At 45.7% G+C, this 13,932-nt stretch overlaps 1 protein-coding gene across 1 annotated transcript; it reads right to left on the bottom strand.

Annotated features, from left to right (window-relative positions):
- Positions 1-243: 243 nt before the first annotated feature.
- Positions 244-12,975, bottom strand: MRPL46 (mitochondrial ribosomal protein L46). Its single transcript, XM_061595178.1, has 4 exons — positions 12,738-12,975; positions 8,247-8,436; positions 3,845-4,018; positions 244-684 (listed from the first exon to the last, which is right to left on the bottom strand). Exons 1-4 carry the CDS (start codon positions 12,939-12,941, stop codon positions 434-436), a joined length of 819 nt encoding a protein of 272 aa, XP_061451162.1. The 5' UTR covers positions 12,942-12,975; the 3' UTR covers positions 244-433.
- Between the last annotated feature and the right edge of the window lie 957 nt (positions 12,976-13,932).

Raw genomic sequence — 13,932 nt, 5'->3', positions numbered from 1 at the left:
GCCCTCAGGTCGATTACAACTTATGGCGACCCTATGAATCAGTGACCTCCAAGAGCATCTGTCATACACCACCCTGTTCAGATCTTGTAAGTTCAGGTCTGTGGCTTCCTTTATGGAATCAATCCATCTCTTGTTTGGCCATCCTCTTTTTCCTCCCTTCTGTTTTTCCCAGCATTATTCTCTTTTATAGTGAATCAGGTCTTCTCATGATGTGTCCAAAGTATGATAACCTTAGTTTCATCATTTTAGCTTCCGGTGACATGTCACTTCTTAGACCATTTTATTTAGTGGGGACACATACACACAAGTGGGGTCCTTGTCCTGGATCGAACATGGCTCCCCAAATGCAAAAACAGACAGACACTGAACATCTTGTCCCACCCAAGTCTGCTCTCTGTAGTCTTGACATGGGGTTAAGACACAGTTCCAGAGTTCACAAGTCCACTAGAAACCGAACAACCTGGGAGTGGTACTTGGGTCTCAAGTAGTCGGCTAGCTCCCCTTTGCTGACCCACACATAGTCCACTTTCTCCCTGGGCAAGGGCAAGTGGTTATCCTGCAGGAGGGCTTTAAAGAAGAACACCTTGGCCCCCATGCTGCCTTCTGCCTGGATCGCCTTTGGAAACTTGTACTTGTAAAAGCCGCATGGCGCGTTGCCTAGAAACTTGGCATCAAAGTGGAGTCCTTGGAGAGTCAGGAGTCAGGCCCGAAAAGAAAAAAAATCTATGTGAGATCAGGTGATACAGAGAGAGCATCAGAACAGAATTAGCCTAATGAACAATGTTGCCCCTGTTTTAAGATGCTTGTCTTTGGCTGAAATATATGCCGATTGGTACTGATTGAAAAACCCAAGCATGCTAAATAATATTTGGCATTTATACAGCATGCTCCAAGTGTTTTGTATACAAGATCCACAAATCTGGGCTTGGTTTACTAGCCAGCCATAGTTTGTGATCACCACTGAGCCTTCCCTTCCCTCTGCCTTCATACTAGGGTTTTGTGGAAGGGATAAACACAAAACACCCAGGGAAACAGAAGAAAACACTTGCCCCTTACTTTGCTCTCCTAAGTTCCTCATGAACTGCAGACATTCAGTTCGGGAAAAAGGAGGACTGTTTTCTTTGCATTTGTACTTCCTTCTCCCAAGTCCTCTTTAAAAAAAAAAAAACATACCAAGAAAGGAAAGAAGTGGGAACTTTGCAGAAAGCAAGGTGCTTGCCATCAGTATGTGGATTTATGGAACCTTGTGCACATATGAATGAATGAATGTTTTTCGGTCATAGACCAGCCGACTTTGTATAAATACAGAGATTACATTTTACAAAAAGAAACCACAGGACAAAAGCGTGGGAATAAAAAGAGTAATTAACAATTAAAATATTTGCTCCATGTCTAGTATCTTTTTCCTACCAGTAATGGCAGCTGCACAAAATTTGGCTACCTTAATGGTGACCGTTGGATTACAGTCGGCTAACAGGAGAGAAAGATAACCAGCTTCGGAATCCTCTGAAAGTGCTTGTATAATAGAAGTAATAAAAACATAGCGGAGATCTCGATAAAAAGAACAGTACGGAAGGACATGCGCTATTGTCTCTACCTCCCCATTCTCACATGGACAGACCTGTTCACAGTAGGGAACTCCATTGTATCTGCCCTGAAGCAAAGCAGAGGGCAGGACATTATGTCTAGCCGGTGTGAATGCTTTCCTATATTTAGCGACAGTTAAATTTACCAGATAGGGCGCAAACTCTAAGATTCAAACCCGGGTTAGGATATGCCGCAACCAAACTTAAAGCCGTTTGGAGTTCGACATCCTTGATCCGTTGAAGAACAGCCATTTTGGCCTTAGAAAACCCGAGTTCAATAAGCGCCTCAGGGGAAAAGCCAAGGGTATAAATTTTATTATATAGTAAGTGCTTCCACTTGGTCTGAAAAGAATCTTCTAACGTCAGAGGGGCCAACCCTAAAGGGGTGAAAATCACCTTGAGCCAGTAATTGAATCTGTAGATCCAAACACAGGACTCTAAGAGAAGAAGACCAGCCTCGAGGCGAACAACTACGTTAGGTACGCAGGGAGGGAGGCCAAGGAATTTAGATTGAATAGCTTCCAAAGCCACAAAGTCCTCGAAAGCACAAAACTGCGCGCCACACAGCATTTGTGCTATTACCTTGGCACTAAAAACCTGTATCGCAGAGGGAATATGTTGACCCCCTTTACTGTAAAAAAAGGACAACAATGCCTTTACATTCCTCTGTGCATTCACAATAGAATTGGTGATTTGTGGTTTCCAGGTTGTGCACATACACTTTCAGTAACCTTTATTACAATTACTCTGTAAGATAATATTGCAGATGAAGGAATATCTTGCTTGCATAAGGCTTCCTAACAAATTCATGGCAGACACAAGGTTTGAACCAGGGACTTCCTGGTGTACAGATCAGTCTCTTAGCCACTAGGCACTGACTCTCATATGCCAAGTGGCAATGCCACATGACACAGATTGCAGGATGCTGGCTAGGAATATGACACCAAGAGTGCCAAGCCATCAAGGCCAGGGAACCTCTGCCCTGTGGGCCAAATTTGTCCCAGCATAAGTCCCAATTTGGCCCGAGAGGCCATTTTTCCCAATCCATGCCCACCTAACCTCTTATGTAGTGTCAGATGTGGGGCAGGTAGAGAGACATGGCTACAACTCAATCATGCAGCTAATCCCTGCAGAAACCAGACCTGAAGTCACTGCCCATCAGGCCCAAAAAGGTTCCCCACCTCTGCAAGACATGTCTAATTCAAAGGACAGTCTTGTTGATTCAACGGGGCTTACTCCCAGATAAATGGGTCTAGGATTGCTACTTCACTGTCTTGCCCCTCGTTGCAAGTGCTGGTGTTAAGCAAGTAATCTTTGTTTACCATTTTAACCAAGCAATTTGCAAAGGCCACTCTGACAGTTTCCACTGAGAAAGAAAAAAGAAATAGATGCATTTGCAAAAAGCAATAAGCTGTTTGCAAGATGGGTTTCAGGAGGAGCAAGGGTGGGAAATGGCAAGCGTTGTGTAGCATAGCATTTACGAGCATAAGCTACTCATTAAGAACATGAGATCAAGTCTGCAGTTCTTAGCTTTGCCATGAATTGCTTTTTTTAAAAAAAAAACCTTTTTTCTTTGAATCAAAATCAAAGTGACACAAATGCACGCATCGTACATAAAACTTAAAACAAGAACCAGCAACAGAGTTCCTCTGGGAGCCAAGCACAATGCAGTAAACGACAAACTAGATGAAGTGGGAATTATGGTTATGTATGTATGTATGTATGTATGTACGTGGTGCTTTGCAAAGGACAACAGGGCAGATCCTTGCCCCAATGCGCTTACAATCTGAAAACAAACAAAAAAGGCACAAGGGAGAACATAGAGGAATGGGAAGGGAACAAGAGGCAGGGATCAACAGGCAAAGGATAGGATAATATTTCAGATAGCCTGGGGTGAGGAACCTTTTTCTGGGCAATCCTCCAAGGGCCACATGCCAGGTCAGAGGCAAAAGCAGGTGAAGCAATGAATGCAAGTTTTACCTTTCTATAGTAGGCTAGTTTCTACACACACCCCTCTCTCTCTCTCTCTCTATCCTCCATCCAGAGAAGCAAGAGGCATTATTATCAGAGGTCAAGGATGCATTCCAGCCAGGCAAAAACGCTCTGGGTGCAAAGCAGGACCAGTGAGGGATGAGGCCCAGGGAGAGGTCCATAGGCCAAACAGAGAGGCCTAGCGGACTGCATTTGACCCCCGGGGGCCTGAGGTTCCCCATCCCTGAGATAGGCAAAGAGATACACCCCCACACATGAATACTGACCTGAGAGGGTAACCAAGGCCCGTTCTGCTGTGGCTCGCAGAGTCTCCCCATCTTGCCATTCTATTTGGGGTAAGAGCCAGGTGTCTTCCTCACCAACCTTTTGCTTAACCAGTAGCAGCAGGTTCTGGTCCAGCTGCCTGTTCAATGACGTCCGGTCATTTTTTTGGTCAGCCTCTGCCATGGAAAGAAGCCGGAGTGAAAGGCATTCAGCCAGCCAGTGATGCATAAATCCAAACCTGCTTCCCAGAGTTCTTTCCTGAAAGGCTACATGAAACCATTACAAGGAGCAACATTTGGTTTAGGTTGCCTAGACAACATGCTAGGAAGAGTTTAGATGCCGCTTGCAACCTGAACAGAATACATCATTCTTTGCACCTTCGGGTGACAAGCTAGATTGTGTACTCTTTTTTTAAAAGAAAGGTCATTTAAGCAGTTCAATGTCTCATTTCAACACAGTGAATTATTAAAATTGGCTTTTAAGTTTGTAGGGCTCAGATAAAAATATCTCCAGGGTACTGTGGAAATTCTGAAAGTGCACAACCTTTTGGCAACATCTACCTCTAAAAATAAACTGTCCTTCTTTGAAAAGTCACCAGCTCAATCCATGAACTCATTTAAGGCAGACTAGCTTGATTCAGCCAAATTTAAGACCATTTATTCCAATCAAAAAGCTGAAATGTGAGCATTCCACTTTTAGCTGGTCTGAAGACTGGGCAGTTAGATGCCCAACTGGGGTTTTAAATAGCCACCTGCCTCGTTGCCTGAGGTGTGCAAGAATTGTCTCCAGGTGAACAAGCAGAGAAATTGTACAAAAGCTGATTCTTAGACTAAACGTGATTATTAGCAGCCCTTCTGCTCGTAAGATCCTCCATGGCGCAGAGTGGTAAGCGGCAGTAACGCAGCCGAAGCTCTGCTCACGGCCGGAATTCGATTCCAATGGAAGGAGGAAGTTGAATAAAAGGGGTAGAGGTCCACTCAGCTTTCCATCCATCCGTGGTCGGTAAAATGAGTACCCGGCATATGCTGGGGGGTAAAGAAAGGCTGGGGAAGGAACTGGCAATCCCACCCCATATATATGGTCTGCCTAGTAAACGTCGCCAGACGTCACCCTAAGAGTCGGAAATGACTTGCACTACAAGTGCAGGGACACCTTTACCAACTTTACCTTCTGCTCACACCTCTTTTTTTGGTGGGGGGGGGAGGGAATATGTTCTGTGAACTTATTTGCAATATTAAGCTAAATAAATCAAAACAAGGGTGGCCTGCAACAAACGTTGCAGTTGACTGCCAGATGTGTGCTCGGCCTTTTCATCCTGGCACTACAGGCATATGCCGCTTAACGTCGCTTCACTTAATGTCGACTCGCTATAACGTACATGCTCCATAGGCCTGTATTTCTCCAGAAACACAGCTAGCAAACCACTTACAGGGTTAGGGAGAGGCGCGGCAGCGCAGCAGTAGAGGCTTTAGAGCGCAGGGGTGGAAACAGACGTGATCGCGCCACCGCAAATCAGCTGGGCGGCGTGATCGCGATCAGCTGAGAGGCGCGGCAGTGCAGCAGCAGAGGCTTTAGCGCATGGCTTTGAGGCTCCGCATGAAGGAGAGGGGAAAAAAGTTTTAAAAGGTAGTGCTTCACTTTAAGGACATTTTCGGTTTACGTACTCGCTCTGGTCCCATTGAGTACGTTAATGCCAGGTATTCCTGTACTCAGTAAATGCGTATAGGTTTGCAGTCTTAACTATGTTTCCATCGTGCCTGCTCTAGTCAATAGGACTTAAAAGCAATTAACTCGGTCTCGCGTTGCTGTTCCTTTTTAAAGAGGGAAGAAAAATTAAATGACTCCTTGCACTGTTGATTGGAGTGGAAGTCAAAACAGGGAGCATTAAGCATCAAGGTCAGATTTCCGTGTACTCTTTTTTGAGGAGGTGGGGGGAAGTAACCTTAAACAGTGTTTAAAAATCATACATTTTCCCTCAACACTTTTGAGACATTTGTGTGTATTTGTTTAATTATTGTTTGGAAGTGGCAGTGTTCTCTCCTGTTCCCTCCAGGAAACACAGCTCCCCAGGGTCTGTTTGTTTTTGAAAGCAGATTTTCCGACTGCACAAATTTCCCGTCAGACATCCCACTAAAAAAAAGAAAAGCCAAAGGAACACAAAGCATGCTTTGCTCCTTGCTGACATCCTGTATCAGTGGCAGTTTCTCCATAGGAGTCAATAGTTCTAATCTACTCTACAGTGACGATTCATTTATGAATCTGCCTTAGTTCAACAACTATCTGGTGGAAAAGGCAGACATGCTTTAAGGATATATTATGAGGATGAGACAAAGCGTTGCCTACCCAAAGGTGAAGAGAAGGTTCCAGCCCAAAAGAAGGTATTTTAATATGGTTTGGACAGTTTCTTTTAAGTGTGGAAACTGAGTGCATTCTACTCTTGCATCATGCGCGTACATGCTATCCCTGACACTGCCTGTCATTTAAGGGCTTAATAAACAAATATGCCTATCAGGTTGCATTTGGCTCAGAGAAGAACCACTGAAATGAATAAACCTAAGTTAGTCATATCTATTAACTTAAGTGGGTTTACTCTGAGTAGGACTATCAATGAATACCACCCATTGTGTCTAACCTCCCCCCTTCCACTTTTCAACCTGCACTTTCCCCCCCAACTCCACATTTTGTTTCCTGCACATTATTATTATTATTATTATTATTATTATTATTATTATTATTATTATTATTATTATTATTAACATTTGTATACCGCCCCATAGCCGAAGCTCTCTGGACGATTTACAACAATCAAAAACATTAAAAACAAATAATATACAAATTTAAAAACACTTTTTTTAAAAAAAATTGGGGGGAGATTCCTGCCTGGCCAGATCTGCACCTTGAACACAAGCCCATCTGTCCATTCAAGAACATGAAGGACAGTCTAGCAGCAAAAGTGGGTCGCTCTCTTCCCTCCACCCTCAAAGGCAGCACTCTTCCTCGTCCATTTCAACCAGAGGCTGGTGGTGAGGCTTCCCTTCAGAGGAACCTTGTAGCTCCCCTTTGGACACAATCCAGTTTCTCTTACACAAAAACTGAGCACAGCTAATGAAAGCCACTCCCTTTTCAGCACACAACCCTATAAAAGAAGATTAGACAAATTCATGGAGGACAGGGCTATCAATGGCTACTAGCCATGATGGCTGTGCTCTGCCACCCTAGTCAGAGGCAGCATGCTTCTGAAAACCAGTTGCCAGAAGCCTCAGGAGGGGAGAATGTTCTTGCACTCGGGTTCTGCTTGCGGGCTTCCCCCAGGCACCTGGTTGGCCACTGTGAGAACAGGATGCTGGACTAGATGGGCCACTGGCCTGATCCAGCAGCCTCTTCTTATGTTCTTATGTTCTATGTTTTACTTAGGAACACAGGAAACAGCTTTATACCAGTGTTCTTCAACTTTGGGTCCCCAGATGTTGTTGGACTACAATTCCTGTGATCCCTTGACAAGTGGCTAAGCTGGCTGAGGATGATGGGAGTTGTAGTCCAAGAACATCCAGGGACCCAAGATTGAGTAACTGTGCCTTATACTGAATCAGACAAACTGGTCCATCTAGCTCAGTATTGTCTACACTGACTGGCAGCAGCTCTTCAAGGTTTCAGGCAGGAATCCCTCCCAGTGCTAGCTGGAGATTGAACCTGGGACCTTCTTCATCCAAGGCAAATGCTCTACCACTGAGCTGCAGCCCTTTCCCTAACACTAAGTTAGACCTAATCCAGGTCCAGTTAGAGACAAGCTTGCCCAGCCACATGGGCTGGGAACCTTTTTTGGCCCAGTGGGCCATATCCTTAGGTGCCCCCACCTTGCTGGCCAACTTTGATAGGTGGGCAGGGCAACCCACCTGCCAATCACCTGACATCATTATGACACCAGATGGTCAACAGGTGGGTTGTCCTCACCCACCTGTAAAAGTCTATCATGCAATGGTTCCCAAGAGGGTGCCTGGGAACCACAGCACAAGGGGCTTTGCTGCTTCTGTGGCACCAAGCAATTTGCACTGAACCTGCTGCAGAAAGAGAAGTTCCCCCCTCTATCTTCAGCGCAAACCGCTCGATGCTACTGGAGTGAGACGTTTCACCACCAGTCAGCTAATGGACAGTGGGAGTGCACCTTGTCCCAGCAAAGGAACAACCGGGAGCTCACCTTACACTCCCGATTGTTCCTTAGAAGCTCCATCCCCGATACCACCGTCTGATGTCAGGCGTGGGGCAGGCATGTGCAGCTGCGGGAAAACTGCCTTGCTGGCCAAACGGGGAGGCCTGGTGTGTCAGGTCTGGCCTGCAAGCAGGAGTTTCCCCACGCCTGCCCAACAACATCCCAACAGTAGAGATGGAGGAAGCATGGGCTTGAACCTGTTATCCGTGGGCCAGGACTGAACTTCTGGAATTTCTGTTCCCACAAGTCTTCAAGGTCCTGGGCCAGCACAATCTCCTGCCCAGAGTCGTCGTCGTCGTCATACTTGTCTTTTTTCCTCTGCAGACGCTCTTCCTCTGCCAAGCAGCGGAGTTCATGGTCTGAATAGAGGCTTTTCTCCACCTCTATCTGGAGAACAAACACATAAGCAAACAGAAAACTGTCAGATCTAGACTTCTGCAAACCACCTTCTTGAATGTTTGTGGGTCTTCCAGATCTCATCAGCCTCAGCAAGCACGGCAAATAGTCAAGGATGAGGGCAACTGCAGTCCAGCAACATTTAGAGGCTCACAGGCTCCCCCTTCCTTGTTTCAGGAGATGTGCAAGACAATGATTTTGAAAATGGAAATGGACTGCCTTCAAGTCGATCCTGACTTATGGTGACCCTAGGAATAGGATTTTCATGGTACGCGGTATTCAGAGGGGATTCACCATTGCCTCCCTCTGAGGCTGAGAGGCAGTGACTGGTCCAAGGTCACGCAATGAGCTTCATGGCTGTGTGGGATTCGAATCCTGGTCTCCCAGGTTGTAGTCCAGCACCTTAACCACTACACCGCACTGGCTCTCGACAAGGATTTTAGTTACATGAAATATAACACATGAAATGCATGCACTGATAACACAAAATGTGTTATGTTAAGCAGAATTTGCCATCCTGGGCTCCTATGGAAGAAGGGTGGGGCATAAATTTAATAAATAATAACAATAGCAACAACATCATCATCCATGGACCCCCACCCAACCCACACACACACACTTCTTGTAATTTGAGTGAAATCTAGAGAAGTGGAAAAAAATGGGAAAATCAGGAAAAAATGAGTTTTTCCTTCCGCCCCCCAAAATAAATAAATAAATATGGGGTTAAAGGAAAAATAGGGGGACAATTTTCCCTCCATTTTTTCTTGTTTTTTTTTTCTTGGGCTTTCACATCTCTAGTGAAAACTGTGACCACTGAATCTTATAGAATTAGTTGTGTTATTTGTTATGCTGAAGTTTTAGAGCCCTGTCGCATCCTACTGCAATCAGCCAAAGGCCCTCTAAGACAAACCCTAGAATCCTCAGAACTGCTGCCTCCCCCACCCCCCAGCCTTTATGTCTCCTCCCCTTCCTCTAGCCCCAAATCATATCGCTCACAGCTGAGCCTTGCTCCATGATGAACGTAAGACCAGGATGGCTTCTGGAAACAATCCTGCCTGCAGACACTAGTTCCTTCATCCTCCAGCTTGAGGACCAGCAGAAGCTTCCACCTGCTGAAACCACACGGAGGAGACACTGGAAATCACCAGCTCTTCTGCAAGATGCATGCCTTCTATCCTCCTATTCATTCATTCATTGAGGACTTAATTTGCCTTAGCCTAAATTTCTTCTTTTGGGGGCTTCTTTGCTTCTCCGCTGAATATTGTTATATTTATTTATATTTCTATCCTGCCCTTCCTTTCATTCAATCATGTACACAGAGCTGTGTCCAACAAAGTCCTACTCAGAGTAGACCCACTGAAATTAATGAACACAACTAACTTGGGATGCAACTTTGTCTAATTAAATTTCCATCCTGACCCTCCCCAACAAAGGAGCCAAGGGCAGCAAACAGCAAAACAATGGATTTACACAATAACACACACTTAAAACATTTTTAAACAAATTAAAAACATCTGAAAACATTTAAAAAGAGCCATATATCCTCACAGCTAATCACTTCAAGATTACCAGAAACAGTGTATTTCAACCATCAAATGCCTGGGTGAACAGGAATGTTTTCAAACTCTGCTTAAAAGTTAACAACAGGGAAGACAAGATACATCACACCCTTTTGTGGGTCAGCGCCAACCAGGCAGCACCCAGCAGCACCAACAGGACCTTCCCTGCCAATTGTAGGGCACCGGGTGGTTGATATTGGGGAAGGCGCTGTGCTCTTTAGGATTTTGTACACTAGCACCTTGAAGAGGGGGCCCACTGGCAGCCAGTGCAGTGCTCTCAGGACCAGTGAATCAAGGTCCCGTTGGGCTGCCCTACTAATCAACCTTGTAGCTGCATTCTGCGTGAGCTGCAGCTTCTGGGCCACCTTCAAGGGCAGCCCCACATATAGTGCATTGCTTTAATCCAGATAGGAGCTCACTACAGCATGGACACCTGAGGCGAGGGTACCCTGGTCCAGGCTGGGCATAAGCCCTCCTAGCCACAAAAGCCACTTGGGACTCCAGTGAGAGCTTGGCTTTCAGGAGTACTCCCAAAATCCAAACCTGTACCTCCAGGGGGAGTGCAACTCCTCCCAGAAGAAGTCGTCATTCCCAGACATGGAAACCACCCACTCACAGCACCTGTGCGTTATCAGAATTCAGTCTACAGCCTAGTCTACAGACATCTGATATTAGGGACCAACAATTTATTGAGGGCTTAAAGATTAGGATACCATAGCGACTAAGATACAGAGTATTACCAGGAAGCCCCAGTTCAACTCCTCCACTATGAACTCACTTGTATGAACATTTTTACAAGAAATTCACCTATGACAACTAAATAGCATACACCTCTCTTACATTATTTAGATTTTAGGGGTGGGAGAATTGGAATTAATGCACTGAAAACTGAATAAAGATGAATACTGGAAGATTCGGGATAGGCACAATGAAGTACTTATATTCCACCTTTCCATTAGAATGCTCAAGAATATAAATAGTAACATAGGAAACTACCTTATACTGAGTCAACTATTGGTCTATCTAAGCTTAGTGTTATCTACACTGACTGGCAGCAGCTCGCCAGGGTTTCTCAACTCTACCAAGAGATGCTGGGGGTAGAACCTGGGACCTTCTGCATGCACCGCAGATGGCTCTACCACTGAGCTATGGCCCTTCCCATAATAATAAAGGAAAGGAGTCAAAATTTATTGGGAGGGCATCTATCCTGCATGCATAAGAATCTCAGATTCCACCCTGGCATCTCCAGTTAAAAAAGGGATGGGAAACTGATGGCCCTCCAGATGTTGCAGGCCTACAACTTCCACAAACCCTAACCATTAGTCATGCTGGCTTGAACTGATGGGAGTTGGAGTCCAACAACACTTGGAGGGCCACAAGCTCCCCACATTTGAATTAACAGGAAAAAATGGAAAGAGATGGAGGCAGCCTCTGCCAAAGACCCTGGACAGCTGCTGTCTGTTTAAGAGCAGGCAATACTGAACTAAATGGATTGCAACCCCTATAGAAAAGCAGAGTATAAATTATCTTAATAGACAAATGGATAACAAAGCTAACCTGGCATAAGGCAACTTTTTATGTTACATTTTAAATAAAACTCATGGAACCCACGCATCCAGAGATATACTATTATGAACAGCAGTTGCTGGGTTAGGGAACAAAACAGGTAGCTGCTGCTGCTGCCTTCACACACAGATGGATGAGCTTCTCAGAGAAATCTGGTTGATCACCACAGGGGGGAGGGGGAGGAAGTTCAATTTAGTCCAGAAATTGGGAACCTGTGGCCCTCCAGATGTTATTGGACTCCAATTCCATCATCCTTCAAATTGTTGGAAGATTCAGGGCAGACAAAAGGAAGTATTTCTTCAAACAACACAGAATTAAAGTACAAAATTCTCTCCCACAAGATATAGTGATGGTTATTAATTCGAATGGCTTTAAAAGAGGATAAGGCAGACTCATAGGGGATAAAGCTATTAATGGCTACTAGCCACAATGGCTATGCTCTGCCTCCCCAATCAGAAGTGTATGCTTCTGAATACCAGTTGCTGCAAACCCCAGTAGGGAAGAGTGTTCTTGCACTCAAGCTCCGCTTGTGGGGTTCCCATTAGGGCATCCGGTTGGCCGCTGTGAGAAGAGGATGCTGTACTGACTAGATGGGCCAATGCGGCATGATCTAGCAGGCAGTTTTTATGTTCAGCCAGCATGGCCAATGGTCAGAGATGATGGGAATTGGGAGCAAGCCCCACTGAATTTAATGGTACGTACTTCTAAATAGGCATGGTTAAGACTGCAGCCTAAACCAGCAACAGAGACCCCACAGGCCTCCAGATACTGCTGGATTCCCCTGACCATTGGTCATGCTGGTTAGGGTAATGGAGTTGGAATCCAACAATTTATGGAGGTTTGCAGGTTCTGCATTGCTGCTTTAGGCTACAATCCTAACCATGCCTTCTTTGAAGTCAGTCCGTTAAATTCAATGGGGCTTACTCTCGGGTAGGTGAGATTAGGATTGCAGTCTTAGTCTGACCCAGCAGAACACTTTTTATATTTTCGGATGGAGGAAGATAGCGCTGGCATTTTGTTGTTCATAAAACTGAAAACAGTTTAAAAGCAGCATGGAAACATTCCAAAAGATAAAACAAGAGCTTTTAAAGGGCCGCTCTCAAGCCCAAATCAGCTCCCTGTTCCCACAGCCCCGCTTGTGCGCATGCGCTTCTCTCTCTTGTTCACCTGCTGCAGCAGCTCAGCCATTTCTTTCTCCTCTGGACTCATTGCCTGCGTGAGCCTGGGAGGCCTTTGTAAGCAAAGTGCCCCGAGAAGCCTCCATTTCGACCCAGCAGCCGCGGAGCCGCCGGCAAGCCCCCGCCAGCAAGCGTGGAAAGACCAACTCGTCGCAGCCCCGCTAAGCAACACCCTGGCCAAGGGCGCCGCCATCTTATTGCCGCCGGGCCACAATGCACCGCGACAGTCAGACCAATCTTAGAGCGAGGCCGTAGGGGGATTATAGAGCTATACATATGAGAGTTATACACAATCTGCAGTACCTGTATACAGAGTGACCCTGCTCAAAGGCTGCGCTCCTACTGACCAGCCATCGCCAACCTGATGCTCTCCAGATGTTTTGAACCAGAACGCCCATCAGCCCGTGCATCAGGTTGGCAACGGCTGTATGCAGAAGTAAGTCCCAACGAACTTGATACGTTTCAATGGGACTTCTGAGTAGGCATGCGTATGATTTCTGGTTAAGTCATTTGTTGCGGGGTTTTTTTTAAAAAAAATCCTCCTAAATCCATTTCCATTTTCAAATATTTAGCAGTGCAAAGTGATTGCATGCATACAACTGAATGGAGCAGAAAGCTTCTGCATTCAACTGAGCGCTGGATTTGGGGCTGGAAGGAGGAGGCTCGGGGGCACCGTTAGCATCACGGCTGGACTTTGGGGCAGACACCCAAGGGCTCCACTCAGCAGAATGAGCAGGAGGAGCGAATGCAGCAGGGCTGGCTTAGTACAGTGAAGTAATACACATCGGTATCCAAAAAGCCCAACGCCCCCCCCCTTCCAATAAACAGCAGTGGAGAAGAGCACTTTGAGCAGCTCGGACTAAAACCCGGAGTGGATTCACTGCCCCACTGACATTACAGCCACCAGCCTCCACAGGTCCACCTCATAAATTATCTAGGTGCACCGTTGCATTTGCTTGCAACCTGAGGAGTTGTAACGGGGAACTTTTAGCGGGATATCCAAACCAGGCTGTTGGACCCTCCAGTATGCAATATTAAGAGCAAATTACATTTGAAGAGCTGTCACAAGGCACTTTTCTCGACCGCAACACAAACGCGCACAGAGAGAGCATATGGAGATAAAGGACTGTATTAGCATTTAACTTTACATTTATTTATCTATTATAATTCTATCCCGCCTTTCC

Source organism: Rhineura floridana, chromosome 14, assembly GCF_030035675.1.
Source record: "Rhineura floridana isolate rRhiFlo1 chromosome 14, rRhiFlo1.hap2, whole genome shotgun sequence".
Taxonomy (NCBI): Eukaryota; Metazoa; Chordata; class Lepidosauria; order Squamata; family Rhineuridae; genus Rhineura; species Rhineura floridana.
Note: the sequence above shows the minus strand (reverse complement) of the source record. Positions and strands in the feature narration are given on the sequence as shown.

Bases quoted from the DNA above. Each gene is read 5' to 3' on its own strand.
- MRPL46 (XM_061595178.1), bottom strand. From the start codon at position 12,941: ATGGCGGCGCCCTTGGCCAGGGTGTTGCTTAGCGGGGCTGCGACGAGT. The intron at 4,019-8,246 runs GTTCAAGCCCAT...TTTCCATGGCAG, and splicing joins TCCTGGCCCACGGATAACAG to AGGCTGACCAAAAAAATGAC. The intron at 685-3,844 runs GTCAGTATTCAT...TGACTCTCCAAG, and splicing joins GGCCTTGGTTACCCTCTCAG to GACTCCACTTTGATGCCAAG.